The sequence below is a fragment of the Temnothorax nylanderi genome, unplaced genomic scaffold (genome assembly GCF_030848795.1).
Source record: "Temnothorax nylanderi isolate EJ_2023f unplaced genomic scaffold, tnyl_v1.0 TNYL_tig0005_pilon, whole genome shotgun sequence".
NCBI lineage: Eukaryota > Metazoa > Arthropoda > Insecta > Hymenoptera > Formicidae > Temnothorax > Temnothorax nylanderi.
Window position 1 is genome coordinate 3,382,855 of NW_027249067.1, and position 15,656 is coordinate 3,398,510.

General features: G+C 42.3%; 1 protein-coding gene across 2 annotated transcripts in view; it reads right to left on the bottom strand.

Annotated features, from left to right (window-relative positions):
• Positions 1–15,656, bottom strand: part of Trim9 (E3 ubiquitin-protein ligase Trim9) — a 98,054-nt gene that overhangs the window by 19,556 nt on the left and 62,842 nt on the right. Inside the window, exons 3-5 of one of the 2 annotated variants that reach the window (XM_071713577.1) lie at positions 4,060–4,155; positions 2,931–3,324; positions 1,203–1,235 (exon numbers count right to left, since the gene is read on the bottom strand). In XM_071713577.1, coding sequence (XP_071569678.1) covers positions 1,203–1,235; positions 2,931–3,324; positions 4,060–4,155 — 523 coding nt within the window. The remainder of the gene's footprint in view (positions 1–1,202; positions 1,236–2,930; positions 3,325–4,059; positions 4,156–15,656) is intronic. The other variant, XM_071713586.1, reaches the window with a different exon arrangement.

Below are 15,656 nucleotides of genomic sequence, written 5' to 3' on the forward strand. Positions count from 1 at the left end.
GAAATATTGCATGTCGTCTAAAGGAAGAAGAAACAAGAAACTCGTCACCCAATGAAATGTGCATATACTTTTCTAATGTATTACATTCGTTAGATTCCACAAAACGCTCGAGTGATTTCGTTGCGAAACTTTACGCGGAATTTCTCGTGAACTTGAAAGTTTCCACGGGGCACATTCCCGCTATTTGCAAAGCCGGGTTAAGTAAATGAAATTCCGTGTGACTGCCGATCGCAGATTTTAACGAACCGAGGCGTGCCGCTCTTTGACGAGCAAACTGTGCGTAATGAAGAAACTTTCGGATATCACCGTACGATTTGTATCAAGACTGCACGAAAGTGAAATGTCTCGATAGAGAGAAGCGAGTTTACACCTATCTCGACGGTAGTCGTTTATCGGGTTTCATTAAACAGATTTGTATTTCATTAACTCTCCTTTCCTAATTTCAATCAGAAACGTGCGGTTGCAAATTTGTTAAAATAATGAGCGAGTATAAGAGCGTGTTTCTCGCCCGCGCGGTCCTTAATTATAACGGCGGGTGCTTTGACCAATTCTGAGTTGATTCTATCGTCAAATTGAGTTGACGAAATCGATAATTTTATTTACCACCCGGGTGAATCAAATTTCGAGCTACGTCTGCCTTAACGTGACTCTCCGTGGGACTTCTAACCCGTATACGTTATTAAGTTATCCATACATCCGTAAACACGTTAATCAGACGCGATTAACGTTTCCCGACCTCGACATCGGCCCCGTGTAACATCCGCCATCCGTGTAACGGAGAGCTCCGTGTATACCCAGCGAGCGGTAAGGAGAGGATGTCTCCTTGTAACGAGTTAATACCTCCAGATCGTTACAGCAGTTACTGCAAAGCCGGTACCTAATTAATCTGCTTTTGAAACGTTTTAGCGTACGGCAAAGCTATGGCGCGAGCAAGGAGGCATGCTTAAAGGAACCACCCCCGCAGGCTACGTAAAATTATTAAGCGGACCCCCCGCCCTCCTGCTCGACTCCCATCTCCCCCCCCCCCCCCCCCATCGCCTCGTCATCTCCCGGCTGTCTAGACGACTTTGGCGGGTGAGATTGACGTCTCCTTCATCTCTCTTAATTATTGTTTCCTCCTCTCGTCTTTCTTTTCCTTTTCCGTATCGCTAATATATGTCTATACGTCTATACGATTGCGTTTACTATTGGGTTTCCTTTACCTGCTGTAGGAAATCGTTCTTCCCCCTCTGACGCTGCGTCCAACACACAGGAGAGTGATTTATAATCGGTGAAAATATTGGCATCCACTTACGTATAGCATGCAAGAGCATTAACGTCAAACGAAACTCGCTCGAAAGTTGTCTTCTATCCGGATATTACTCTGGACTCTGATTTTTTTTACTCTCTGTTAATTTGCGCGTTCGTGGGATTTAGTATCCCGGGTAAAATATATTATCGTTCCTTTCACGCGACTATTATCGAGTCTGATATTTCAAAATTAATTAATAAAGAGATGTATATTGCAAGATTCAGAGCGTGAAGTTGCAGCTAATTTAAATATCTACATAACAAAACTCTAATTGTCGTCGCTAGGCGTTTCAGGAGTTACGCAATAACGAGAAAGTCGAAGCTTATACTGGCGTGTGTAACCTCCGTTTCGCCCATTTGAGAGGTAAAACGACTATCAACGAGCACAAGACTCGCACAAAGTTGCGCGATCAGCGCGGGGCTCCGTAAAGATAAATCGCCCCCCCACGAAATCCCGAGGTAGTCGCGGAACGAGGAGTCTATACGAGTCAATTAAGCGTGCACGAAGGCGTCTTTCGAACGAGTTTATACGCCGCTTTTACGCCCGTTGCTTTATCGGGCACGTAACATAAGTACGCAATGCGAGCTAGAATTCGGCGAGCCGTCGCGAACGATTCAGTTCGCGTAACGAACCAAACGGATGGGTTTCCCCGACGAGGATAAGAAGCCAACGAGATGTTTTTGCGAGCTATCTCAGGCGTTATAGCGGAGGAATATCTAATTTATTCAACCGAGATTGTTGCGGCGATTTGTCAGAAGATGAGATTAAAAAGACTTCTCCGCAAAATGTTCGCGAAATTATTAACGAAATTGTTAACAAAATTATTAAATTATTAAAACACGCTACGTGATTAAATGAAAAATAATGTGAAAGATTATTTAACGAAGGTGTCCCTCCCCTTAAGTAAAATTTTTTTAATCTCCTGATTTTAACAGATAATTTTATTGTCGTTGCAGTTCTTTAGCTTTACTCATAACGGTAAGTTATAGGATGTTACGTGTAGACATCTTAAATGAGCATATATTTCAGAGAATGGAATGTGTCTTGTTTATCAAACTATATATACGTGTTTCTGCAACGAAATTATCTGTTCGTTAGCTCTAATCGCGTTGGCTCCTGAGTAATTTCCTCTCTAGTACACGCGGTAGATCTACGATACTTTGACTGATTGTGAGTTCCGTAGCAATTAATTAACTGATACTTTGGAAGTGCAACGAAATCAATAATACAAAGCAAAGTTCTACTGGTTATCCCGGGACATTTTATTTAGTCGAAATTGTAAAAAGATGAAGTTTCTCACTCGTCCAAGTACGTATACATTTATTAAAATTTTATATTCAATTTCTTTTTTCGAATTTTGTCCGTCGCGTTATACAAGTCTAATCTGTCAAACGGGAATGATAGCGTGCAAAAAGCTCATTTATTTCGACGTACGTCGCGGATAAAAATTCATGCCATTTCTCATTTTCGTCTTAATGCGATGTAGTTACTATCGGGAAACCCAAACCCGTCCGTGAGATATATTCACGATCATCGTCGGATGGATCGCCGGTTAGGTTCAATCTACGCTCGCACACACACACATACCGACATCGCACGACCGTGTAAACCGCATTCGCCCCCATCACGGCGGACTCACGTTTGAGTTGGACGAAGGTGAGCTGATCGATGGCGCGGCGCAGCGGCTTGTCGTCCAGGGTGAGATCCAGCAACGGCAGACGAGCGATCTCCTGCACGCCCTCGGCGCCGCCCCAGGAGCCGGCGGCCGTCGCCGCGCGGACCGACAGCATGCCGCCGATCTGCAGGAACGCCGCGCTGTCGGTCTCCTTCAGCGCCTCGATGCAGAACGTGAGCAACGCCGTGGTCGTCTGTAAATGCGTGGCGCATCTCGTCACTTGGTCTCGCAGCGAGCGCACCCTGGCCTCCCTGGTCTGCCGAGCGGCTTCGATCAATCGTGATTTTCTCGCCTGCAGCAGACTCACCAGATTCGTCACCCGATCCTCGACCTCCTCCTCGAGCGCCACGCATTCCTCCTGGGATGGACAGTGATTGATCCGCTTTGTAATTATGGTTTCGAGAAATATCTTACACGATATTACTTATATATATATATATATATATATATATAAAATCTTCTGTGCGCGACAAAATTCTGGGACAAATTCTCTCTATAGAAAATGGAACACGCTTGATGTAGAAGAAATTATCACCTACTATTGTATTCACAATAATACTTGTCGTTATAAAACTTGTTTTTTTACCTCTTTGGAAAAATGATAAAATTTGTAAGAATTCTTATAAAAATATAATGACAACTTTTTTTAGAATAGGTATGTTTTTTTTTTGTTTTTAAATATAATCGCACACACAAATTTTTTTATATTTCCGCACATGCACACATATACCTAAGCATATACGAAACTAGAAGACAATGCTTGTATAGATATTATGCGAGAAATCCAATATCAAATTCATTGATACGCACAGCCTTTATAAAGAAAGGAAAAATAAAAGGCTATCTCAAAAGAAATCTCATCTGTCAGTGTTTTTGAAGCTCGATCGGTTTAGATTGTAAGCTATCCGGATACCCTTTGTATATTCGAATTGTCCCTTCGGCCATCAAAGATAAATCCACGCCGGTATTCTATCCCGCGGAGAGAGCTGATGTAATTAACGCCATATCTTTTCGCAATTTCACGGCACCGTATCGCGTTGACGCGCCCGTCGACACGGAATTTAAAACGGGCACCAAAGGCGCGCATACTCACATGTACTTTATCCGTCATTCCTTTGAGCCTTTGAATGAACTCCGTCGTCGAGCGGGCCCTCTCCGACAGCTGCTGCAGATTCTGCGACAGCTCCGTCTGTAACAGCAGAAATTCACGACACGTGAGGGAACGTGCGGTACTTCGAGAGGGATTTGGATACGTGATACGTGGACGTTTGCGCGACTAAAGATATGGACCAAAAAAACCCCTCGTCTTTCTTACAAAAAAAAATACTTAAATTATGAAAACTATATGATATAAAAAGTCATATTGTATTATAAATTAAATTATACAATATGTATTGAAATATATATTAACATATATTGTATAATGTGTATTTAAAATATATGTATAAGGTACGTATTTATTTTACACATTAATTTATTGCAGACAATATATGCGTTTTGTGTATGACGCAAAATAGAGATTACATTCCTATAAACTGTACATTAGTAGGTACTATAGAGAGGTACTGGGGACTAATGAAGACGAATTATGTACAGCACAAGCGTTCAATGTTGGATCGATATGTCACACTGGTTCCGATGAATAAACAGTTCCCGTATGTAGAGTTTGTATATTGAGCGGTACCGTACATAGGCGTAGTCACGCTTTCGTGAACGAGCTCGTATTAAGTACATATCGTTGTTTGTTCAATAACGACACAAAGTGCTCTTCTATCGTTGTGGAAAGAGAGAACAAGCGTTATTTCTCCTCGAGAAAATCTCGGGAACCGAACTCAAGATATATTGTAGACAAACATGTTTGATTTTAGCATTCCTTGATGTACTGTACGATATAAACAGAATTCAAGATATTATTTTCCATTCGGAAATGTTAATAAAACTACTAAGCTACATCTTGAAAAAAAAAATATATATATAAATTTAAAATATTCTTCAATATTTAAATTAACTGATTAACAATTTTCTTAAGAACGGGCACAAGCGAAATGTTCGCATTTCATAAAAATAGCTATTTTGCGTTACTTTCTACATTTTTTATCAATGCTTTCTATCTTCGTTCGTAAAACAATTGGAAATTATTTCTGCTGTTCTCAAGAAAGTTGAACTCTTCTACATATTTATGTAAAATACTTTGTTCAAGATAATAGTATATTACGACGAACATCGGAGGAAAACTTATAATCCGACAACGCATTTACAATTGCGATTTAATTTATCATCTTACAGCGGGTGAGAAATGCGATGACGTCGCGTCGGCCGGCATCGCCACGCAATATCGCGAATCGTTCCCACAGTTCTCGTTTATCATTTTCCTCATTTCTCGACTTTCCTCGGCGGACAATACCTTCAGATCGATCGAGCGGACGGACCGGTGCACTTCGTCGAATTCACCGGAGACCTAACGCACGTCGCGTTGGCAGTTTCCATTTAACACGACAATGTGTGCTAGCCGAAATGGGATGCGATCGCGTATGCAGTATATACACGATACCGCGGCAGCGTCGGCATTCATCAGGGAAGACGCGCGCGGATTTACTCGTGCAAGTTCGCGATAAAGCCTCGACGGATTATAGGAAAATATCGGGCGACGTGCAACCCGTTCGACGTGTAACGTCATCCATTTCCTGCATTCTTGACTAAACGATCGGAGGTATCACGCGCGAGAGTCTAATACATGTCGCACAACTAATATTTGCACGTTACATCTGCCGAGACTTTCATGTCCATTTCTACCAATGTAGATTAACTTTAATCTCGGTTTAACTTACTTAGGACCGATTGTTCCAACTTATTGGCAAGCTAACTAATAGTTAAATCATATGTCTATCTTTGTCTAATGTAAAGGATAAACAAAGACATACATATGATTTAACTATTAGGTAGTTTACCAACAGGTTGGAACAACCGGCCCTTAGTATCGTTTTGTAATTCTTAAAACTAGAAAAAGATAAAAAACTAACTAAACCGAGATCGAAGTCAATCTACATTGGGTAGAAATGGATATTAGATCTATAATACATTTAACTTAGCAATAACTTCGCATCGTTCTTATATTAGTTTAATTGCTCAGATACGCATGTTTGTTTGAGCGATTTTTTATTCGTCGGCGGAATGAAGTTGAAAATTAATTTCAGACAGGCCATGTGTTCTCGAATCCATTTACGGGAGAACTCGTTACTTTTCTCACCTGCGGCATCGCGCACGAAATATCGAATTATAGCACCAACAAAAGTACCATGTCGAGGGATTTCCCGTCCGACTGTGCCGAAGCGGCGTGTATCCCTTTGTATAACGTTTCTCTTCCTCTCGAAGTCTCTTCCGCGTCGAACACGGCGGCGCCGGCGACGGCGACGGTGTCTTTCCCTCGCGCGCTTTGGCGCGTATCCATTGGGCGCGACCGGCGAAATCTTATTAGCATGAAAAGAGCTCTCGGGGATTTCATCAGGGCGACGAGCTATCCGACCGTCTCTCCCCGCAGCCGCGGGCGAGATGTTCCCTCGATCGATTATCCCGCGAACATCTCCGGAACTTCGCCGCCGGTTGTCAGTTGATCAACAAAACCCGCAACCCTCTCCGTAGTTATAAATTTAGATATCGTAAAATTATCACAAAACACAAAAAAGAACGGAAAGAACGGTTTTGCTGAAGTATCTAAAAAATTTTGTCAAAGGAAATAGGTGAGGCAATCGGAGCCAAGCGCGGTAGTCAATGCGCAGACAAATTGTAATAATAAATAAATATATTAAAAACGAACGTTTCGACACTTTTTTTGTGTCATCCTCAGCGTAAAGAAGTTACATAAAATTCATAACGATATAAAAATTTACATGAAAAATCGAGACAAAGTAGTGTATAAGAAGGCGCAGTCAATAAGTAAAATACAAAAAATTAGACTCATATACGGATGTAACGTCGTCGAAAGTCCAAAAAATTTAGCTAGATACAGATCTGACAATAATTTTGTTGCACCATCAAAATAATTATAGTAGGTCGCTGGAGTATGATGATAATGCTGTCAAAAATTTTTACATTTTAGCAATCAGTTTGAGTGTTCTACAGAATTATTTTGATGGTGCAACAAAATTATTTTCAGATCTATGTCTAGTTAAATTTTTAGATACTTCAGCAAAACGGTTCTTTCCGTGAAGATGTATTTATATTTCGATTAAAATGTGTACAAAGACTAAGTTGCATAGATTTCTAGTTATCCACAAAATATACATTTGCGACGATAATACCGCGCGGAGGCTTACGGAATTTAATACGAATTTAACAAGATGGCTGAAAGAACCGTCGTCTAAATGGCTCGTCTGGAATTTCTATAAATACAAAGACTATATACAAAAGCGTTTTCTTTAATGTTGACGTAGTTGCTCCTCTCTCATTGAAAGCGAGCAACACTAATTCCGAGACTCGCGAGGCATTTCCTGTGTCTGTAACTTTCAAGAATAATTTGTTTAAACTTCTCGTTCGACGAGTCTAATGCGAAATGCGCCCCAAGAATTGTCTCAGTTGTGGCAAGCGCTCGACTTTCTCGACGATGTTAATTGGCCAAGAGTCGATCCACAAAGACTTCGTTAACAGTCGGCCAGCGACGCTCGTTATAATAGTCATAAAAGTTGGAAAAAAAACCGCCCAGCGAAACCTTAACTTCCTCCAGAATGTGCCAACATATATAATACCGAGGCATCCGTAATAAAAAAAAAAGCCAGCCTCTGAGTTTATCCAACTCGTGGAGATCACCGGCGCGGGAGACTTTCATCGCGCTGAAAGCTTCGTTAAAATCCTAACGAACAGCACGCGAAAGCTTATTAAATCTGGCCGATGCTTTTCAGCAAACGCTTTTCAGAAAGCGTCGTATTTACAGGGCAAACGGTAACGAACGGGAAAAGGTGGAAAGACGTTACCGGAAGGTGCCTCTCGCGCCGATTAATCCCGACGGGCGAGGCGTGCGAATGGGGAAACCGGCTCGAAAGAACATAAATTTAAAAAAAAAGAGGAACAAGAAAAGATTAAACACAGAACTCTCGGTGATATTTCTATCAGGCGAACGGGGACCGATTAATCTTGCAATTATTCCCGCGCGGCCGCGCCAACCTGGTGATCGCCAACCGACCGCTTTCAATTTACATCGAAACGAGCGTGTCTCACGAATGGCATGTACTGGAGATGACCCAAAAGCAGATAATGGAATCGTGTCCTCCGTAAAGTTTCGAGCACCGCGCGCGCGGCTCGGATTAATTTTCGATTAAGCCGTCACCCGCGATCGTAATCAGCGGATATCTCCCTGTCTTGGACACGCGAGCCTGGCCCGCTTTTACACAATTTTTCTCTCTGCCTGTCTTTTAAATATTAATCCATTGATATATCAGAAATTATTCGCTTATAGCTATTAACGAAAAAATTATTTTACCGCTGAATTTCAAAAATATGTTTGACGTTTAGCGGAACAATATTCTACACAGAAAAAAAAGAAGTGTTAAATCAGGACTTATATTCTTGTAATATAAGCAAAAATCTATAATCTTCTTAGAAGAATTTCAACTTTTTATTTCAACTTTTTATTTCAACTTTTTTTCTTGATTAAACTATATATAAATACCTTCATTCAAACAAGTTTTCTTCGCGGTTTAACGGAATTCATATCTCATTTCAAGATTATAGATTCTTGCTTATATATACAAGAATATATAAGTCTTGATTTAACACTTTTTTTCTGTGTACGTAAAGTCATGACGTGTCATCGAAAGATAACTGGAAGATATAACGAAAATAATAATCCTACGTCCAACCTCTTAATTCGCAGCAACAAAGCTACGAATGAAGGGCTTGTCAGAGCTCATTATTGCTATAATGGCGGGCCAAAATGAATTTTTGCCCGCGAAGTTTCGCGGAAGTATCTCCGTTGCCTTGGGCGTTCTCCGCCGAGCGTTCTCCCTTTACACACGTACACGGGGGCCCCACGTGCGCGCAGGCGCACACGCACCGACACAAACGAAAAGTTTGCAACGGCGATTCGTGCTCGAGCGTAATTAAGTTACTCCTTTCGAGTTAACGTCGGCCGCGCCCGGCAATTTCCGCAGTTTTCAGCGCAACTTTCCGCCAAGTTCGAGTCGCGCGCGAGGCGACCGCCACCGACCCGATACAGAATGCCGCGAGATTGTTCCCGACATGCGGTCCCTTTAACGCTTTCCCCGACCCTTTGTTATATTAATTACCGCAGTCACCGCGTTGTACACCTATAAAGGGAAGCCGCGAGGGAGAGACCTCGTCAGATTCGCGGCGAGGGGCGCGCGGCGCGATCTCGCTTTAATAATCGATCCTTAATACTTTCACGCGGTTCACGCGTAATTCCATTAAAGTCCGCCAAGGTTTCTCCGGCACTTCCCGTTACTTTAGCCGAATCGCGGTTGGAAAGAAACGAGGGGAGAATCCGCGAAAATTTGGGTATACCGAATCTAATTTAACACCATCGGATTGGAGCATTTCCTGTATATGTTTATTATATTATTGTATAAACGTTTTATTTATTCGATATGAGCAAGCTGTTATTTATCCTGTATCTATATATACGACTAATATTCTTCTAAGAAATATTAATATTTATGTCGCGAGTCGGCTATACAGATGCAAAGTAAAAAATTTAATACTTATTTCGTTCGTCACTGTCCTTTTGCATGTAAAAATTCATCTTTTGAAGTCACGGCGGCAGAACGCTAATAAACAAATATTACGCGATGATATATTCCATTTTCCATGGCTTAAATTATTCGGCCGTCGTGTAATCCTGCGCGATACGACCTCCCTGCGAGAGAATAACGTTTCGCGCAGAGTACTATGAATTTTCATGACTCTCCTTTGGCCGGGAGTTTAATACTGGGTTTTGCCAAATAGAGTCGGGCGGCAAAAAGCAAAAAAGTCGTCGATCGCCGGTTGATCTCTATTCCGCGCGAAAAAGCGAATCGCGAGGCTCGCGCGGAGACCCGCAGCTTCGCGGAGAGTCAATTTTCGTCGAGATAATGCACGTCTAGTTGCAGCCCGGAATGCGGCGAATGCACTTGTTAATTAAGAACGCCAATCAAACCGTACGACGGCGCGAGCATAATTACAAAAGTCGAGGGTGCTCCGCGGAGCGACCCTCGAGGCGCTTTCACGCGGCGCAACGTATCAAAAGCACCCTTGCACTTATTAAGCTCGAGAGCCCCGCCATTGTTTCCAAGATCGATCGCGATCTGCGACCGAAAACACTTGGGATTTCTCTGACCCAGCTATTGTAATGTTAGCATACCACCCGCTGTTTGCCATAACGGCGCACTACGATCGGTTTTAGGTGAGCGCGAGTATTGTGCCATTCCATTTTACGATATACTTATACGTTGAATGAATACTTTTACAAAAATGGTCCCCTTTTTTTACCTATAATAGCAAAAATTAAATTAAATCGGGCAAATTCACTCTTCCCGACAGAGTCAGATATTGAAGAATTATCCGTCAAAGTATGAAGTCAAAGTTGGTTAGTGCCGAAACGAAGTTACTATAAAAACGAGAGAGTGCATTGCCCGGCAAGTGCGAGCGATATTAAGTTAAAAAGTGCCGGGGCACATTTTATCCCGGATATAGCGCTAATAGAGCATGCGGCGCGCGCGCGCGCGGTAATATATATTTTGCCATTCCTGAATTGCAGCGTCGTTTCATCACGTGTCCCAAGTCATTCGGGAGCGAAATGGAAACGGACGGGGCATGCTTTTATCACCGTTGTCCCTCATTGTCTACGCCAGGCGTGGCCCGACGTCTCGTAGAGAATCGGTTTCGTGTGCCGGAATAATTGGTCACTCGAATGCACCCCCTTCCGTCCGCCTTGATTTCTAGCCTTTCCTCCCCCTCCCTTCTCCTCCCTCTCCTACGTTTCGCGGTGAGATATTCATTCTCGCGCGCATATACATTTCGCCGACCAACGTAAGATCGCGCACGAGCCCGTTATCATATAGTCGCAGCCCACGCGATTCGACCCTCTCGACTCGAAGGGGTGGGTGGCGCGGCAGGAAAGGCGAAGATAGTGCCACCCTTCTTGTACAGGGTCATCTGTCTGAAGTGATTTTCGCTGTTCACTCGAGGGCGAAAATAGCGAAGTACACGTTGGAATAGAGAATATTTTCGAGAGAGTGGGTGTGTGAAAATAAAGTGGAGCAAGAGGTAGGACGATCGAACAACTCGACGTACTAGATGCTTCTAGCAGAAAATGCTAGCTAACATTTATGTGACCGATATATAAGAAGCGTCTAAAATCTATAACATAAAATAAAATCTATAACACTGTGATATTTTAATAAAAATTTTTCGCTCAAGATTCCTCCCGTTCAATCTATCGACCAATGCCTACCGATATCGATCCTCCAGTTTTTATAGCTTACATAACGAGAACCATGTTACATCGATTTTCAAAATAATACACCGGTTCCGCCCTGAGGGTACCACCCTGCGCATCCATTTATCGTCACGGAGGCTCGTTTATCCGCGCCCTTGCCGGAACGTGCTCGAGCCTGCCATATGGGACGAGCGGGCTCGCGCATGGATACCATCCTGCGTAAACACGATAGGCCTATCACCGCGTAGATGCACCGAATAGCGATCTCGCGCATGAATGCCAACGGTTGGATGCACACGCGACTGTGAAACAACACGCACGTCGAATGAGAGAAACCGATGCAGCGGATTAGTCGCAAGGGTGGAGTATTGAGGTCGCGGCTTTGATGCTTTATTACGCGGTTTTCAAAGGTTCATTATGTAACCCTCTTAATATTTCATAATAATTTTGGTGCATTGCTGCATTAAAATTAATTTTTCAAAAATGTCTCGACGATAATTTAGACCAAAATCAATGGTCGATTGTCAAGACGACGATAGCCAATTGAGTCGATTAAAAAGTCTTAGTTGTTAATTATTTACTGGCGAAGTAAAATGTTTCTTATTCGGTAAAATTAATTTTATTATATTACAATTCTCTCCCTGTCCTATTATTTTATATATTTTCCTACAGAAGATCCTTTTTTTTTTTCATCGTTATACGTTCGCGCCGTTTGTATTTTACGATGTCGTTCCGCGACGAAGCGTTGTAAAACAAGAAACGGATTGCGGGATTCACGGATAATTTCAAGTTCACCATGAGTCGACTGTTAAAGCGCCATTATGCTCCCTACGAACCGCGCCAAAAACGTTGCTTGCTTTCATTGCACAGGGCGCGTTGCACCCTCGGTATACAAGGAAAGCACCCTCTGAATTACTACCTCACGACCACCATCGGGAGGCCCCCCCCCCCCGTCAGAGTCCAGCCCCCTTTCCCCTAGTCACGGTATCTACGTCTTTTAATCAACTGCGAAGCAAAAACCTCGTCCCTTCTCGCAAACAACGCGTCGAAGCGCATAAATGGTGATGAAGGTGTATAAAACTCTGCGCTTTTTTTCCCCAACCAAAATACATATTGGCAAGTTCACAAAAAGCGTAAGAGATATTTTCCTCATATTGGTTAAAAAATTATTAGTCGTAGATATTATTGTTGTAAGCTTTTCAATTATTGTTATTGTTCGGATAGACATAATTATCCTCCGCTAAAATAAACTTCGAAAGCAAATGATTTTACGAGACGTCCGCGTCGTAACTTTCGCGTACAAGATGTTCACAAATCTACCTAACGTATTCACGAGCGACCCTGCGAGGGAGAAAAAGGAATAGAGAGAAAGAGTAACAATATGATGATGCAGGATCGGACGAATAAAAGAAGAGAATCCACGATAGCGCGACGACGAGACAATTTACGTCCATTAGGAAATGTCGTGTTCTTTTAGCAGGATGAGCGAAAAGCAGAGGGGAACGCCAGGGGATACGGCTAATACCTCCATGCAATCTGCACTATCTGCAGGCCGCACTGTCTGGGGCGGCCGCAATGTTATATGCGACGAAACCCCTTTTAAATTCACTGTTGCGTTTCCGCGACATTCCCGACCGATTGTAAACCCGCATTTCGCACCGACCGTGACCTCGGCGCAACGGAAGCGTATGTCTGCGAACGTAGATTAAACAGGTAAGTTGTTCCGTTCTACCTACGTGTACGATTCCGATTTTTAATTACAAATACACTGTTAAATATTAAAGGAAGAAATTTAAACCAATACTTTGAGTTAAATAACATTTTGTTATTTTTAACTACTATGTGTCGAAATGTATTCCTTTAACACAAGACAGTATTATATTAACTCCATTGATTTTTAGTTAAATTGACAACATATTTGGAGTAGGAGCAGTGGGGCGACCTATAAGGATGGTTAAATATGACTCAAATTGAGTATAATTTGACGAATTAAACAGTATAGCATTAACTGCGTCAAGGACCATTAAAATATTCGCAACAACTTGCAAAATGTAATTTATATATTAACTGCGAGAAACTGGATAAACGCGATAAACACAAGCTGCCGATTAATTATCGGAGAATATTATTGCCATGACATCGATACATCATATTTCGTTTCTCATCCATCTCATTAATCTACAAATGCGTCGGGGTTTACGTCAGAACGTGGCTTCGGCTAAAAGATTCTCAGTGGACTGCCATATATGAGCAAATACAGGTGTACTCAGCATTCTGGTATTATTATCTTAATTAATTTAGCAGAATAATTTCTAATGCGTTGCATCGGAGTTTATTTGAGAAAAGAGTTGTGTTAATAACGATATATACATGGTCTTATAATTTAAGGCCATATATTATTCCAAATATTGGACGACGTTCGGTTTCTGTGGATACGATCACTTTAATTACCCTGGATCACATTTTTTAATTTTTTTAAATATTGTACTAAAAAATAGTTCATGCAAACGCTCTTTTTCCTTCTGTCGTACCGCGTATCGCGTTGCACGAGGCAAAGATTTTTTTTTGTCGACTGCACCGTCACCCGTCTGAGCGTTCTAAACGCGATAGCGATGTATGAACTCACGTAAAGGATGACCGATTCCAGGACGACTAAGAATTTTCAATATCCCGGGTTATGGAAAAACGATACCTTCCACGAGCAAAATGATCGAACACGAAATATTGTCGTTCAATTATTTTCTATTCGATGGTTCTTGATACACGCGATCAATTCTTCTCTGAAATCCATTGAAACTCGCAAAATCAAGTATATAAAAGCGATGCAAGAACTTCTGCTATATCATACGAGCCCGTCCCTTATATGTACTTCGATTCTCATGGGCAGTCAAAGGAATAGTCCGCGAGGAAATATCGACCACTCAGCGATTCAGGAATGCAGAAGCAAAACGCAAAACTCGTATTATCCATTCCGCAAGATTTATGGGAAAGAGCGAAGTTGGAAAGGAGTTCTGGCACACAAAAATTCGGACCGTTTCTTTCGTTTCGGGATTACAGAGCGAGCGCTTTTAATTCAACATTCGAAAAAGATCTTGAGGTTCGCTTCTGCATCCCCCCGCAATTGTTCTGGCGTCAAATCGAACGACGCAAGATAAAGTAAGAAAATATATCGGTCAAACCATCCGCGTGGCGTATCGTGCCGCGCATAACGTCGCACGTAAATACGCAATATCGTGCCCCTATCACGATGCGAACAACGCGCTCATAAATACCGCCGGGCGGGCATTGATAAATCCGAAATATCGGGCGGTCCGATACGAGAACGCGCGGGTGAACTTTGGTGCTCGCGAGCGTTCCCGCGCGTTTCGACTTATAAATCCGACGCTCAATGTCGACTGGGGAAACGACGATATCTCGCCGGGGCGCCGTGTCACTAAATCACGGCCGTTCCTGCATTTCGCGCGCGCAAAAAAAAACCTCCCGGAGAGAGAAAAAAGGATAAAAAAAATTGTACACGCCGCGCTGCAGCAGTGGTTACAAATCGTAAGTGAGAGCCGCAGCGTTCACAACCCGGGGTTATACCGTCCGTAAACTGCGAGTTTTTTTTAAATCGGATACCGGGATTTTTCCAAAATCCGTCGTCAACATTTCGCCGAAGTTTTGACATTTTTTTTTTCCCACCCGTCGGGTTCCGGCAACGCCGGACCACGTGCTTTAACGTTATATTCGGTGTTGTATTATAATCCACGGCAAACCGGAGTTTTGGGGGAGAATAGACCTATCGATATTTGATACACTTCAAACTGTATTACTATATAATTATATTGTTCTCTCTCGTTTCGATTATATGCATAATTAGTACGTAAGTACTACTAATATAATCCACTTTAATATAATATCGCTCATATAACGGAATTTTATTTATCTTAACATTAATTTTCACTACGTCGTTGAGAAATCACTGAAATTCCTCTTCCTAATTCTCATATTTTCATCAGCTTTCTCGGCTGCGATTTCATCGCCTCGTAACTTTGCATGTTACAACGGAGATTTAGCGAGCGGGTATAAAGAAACTCCAATGTACCCCGAGGAACATGACCGATAACATATTTCTTTCAAGAAGCGCCGCTTTGCATGCACGCGGACGCGTACAACTTGCGCCGAGAAAAAAAATTACGATCGTAACCGTATGTTCGCGACTTTATGGGCTTGTGTACCCGTACTTACGCCATTCTAGAGATAAAAGAAACTATTCGCCTTTGAAT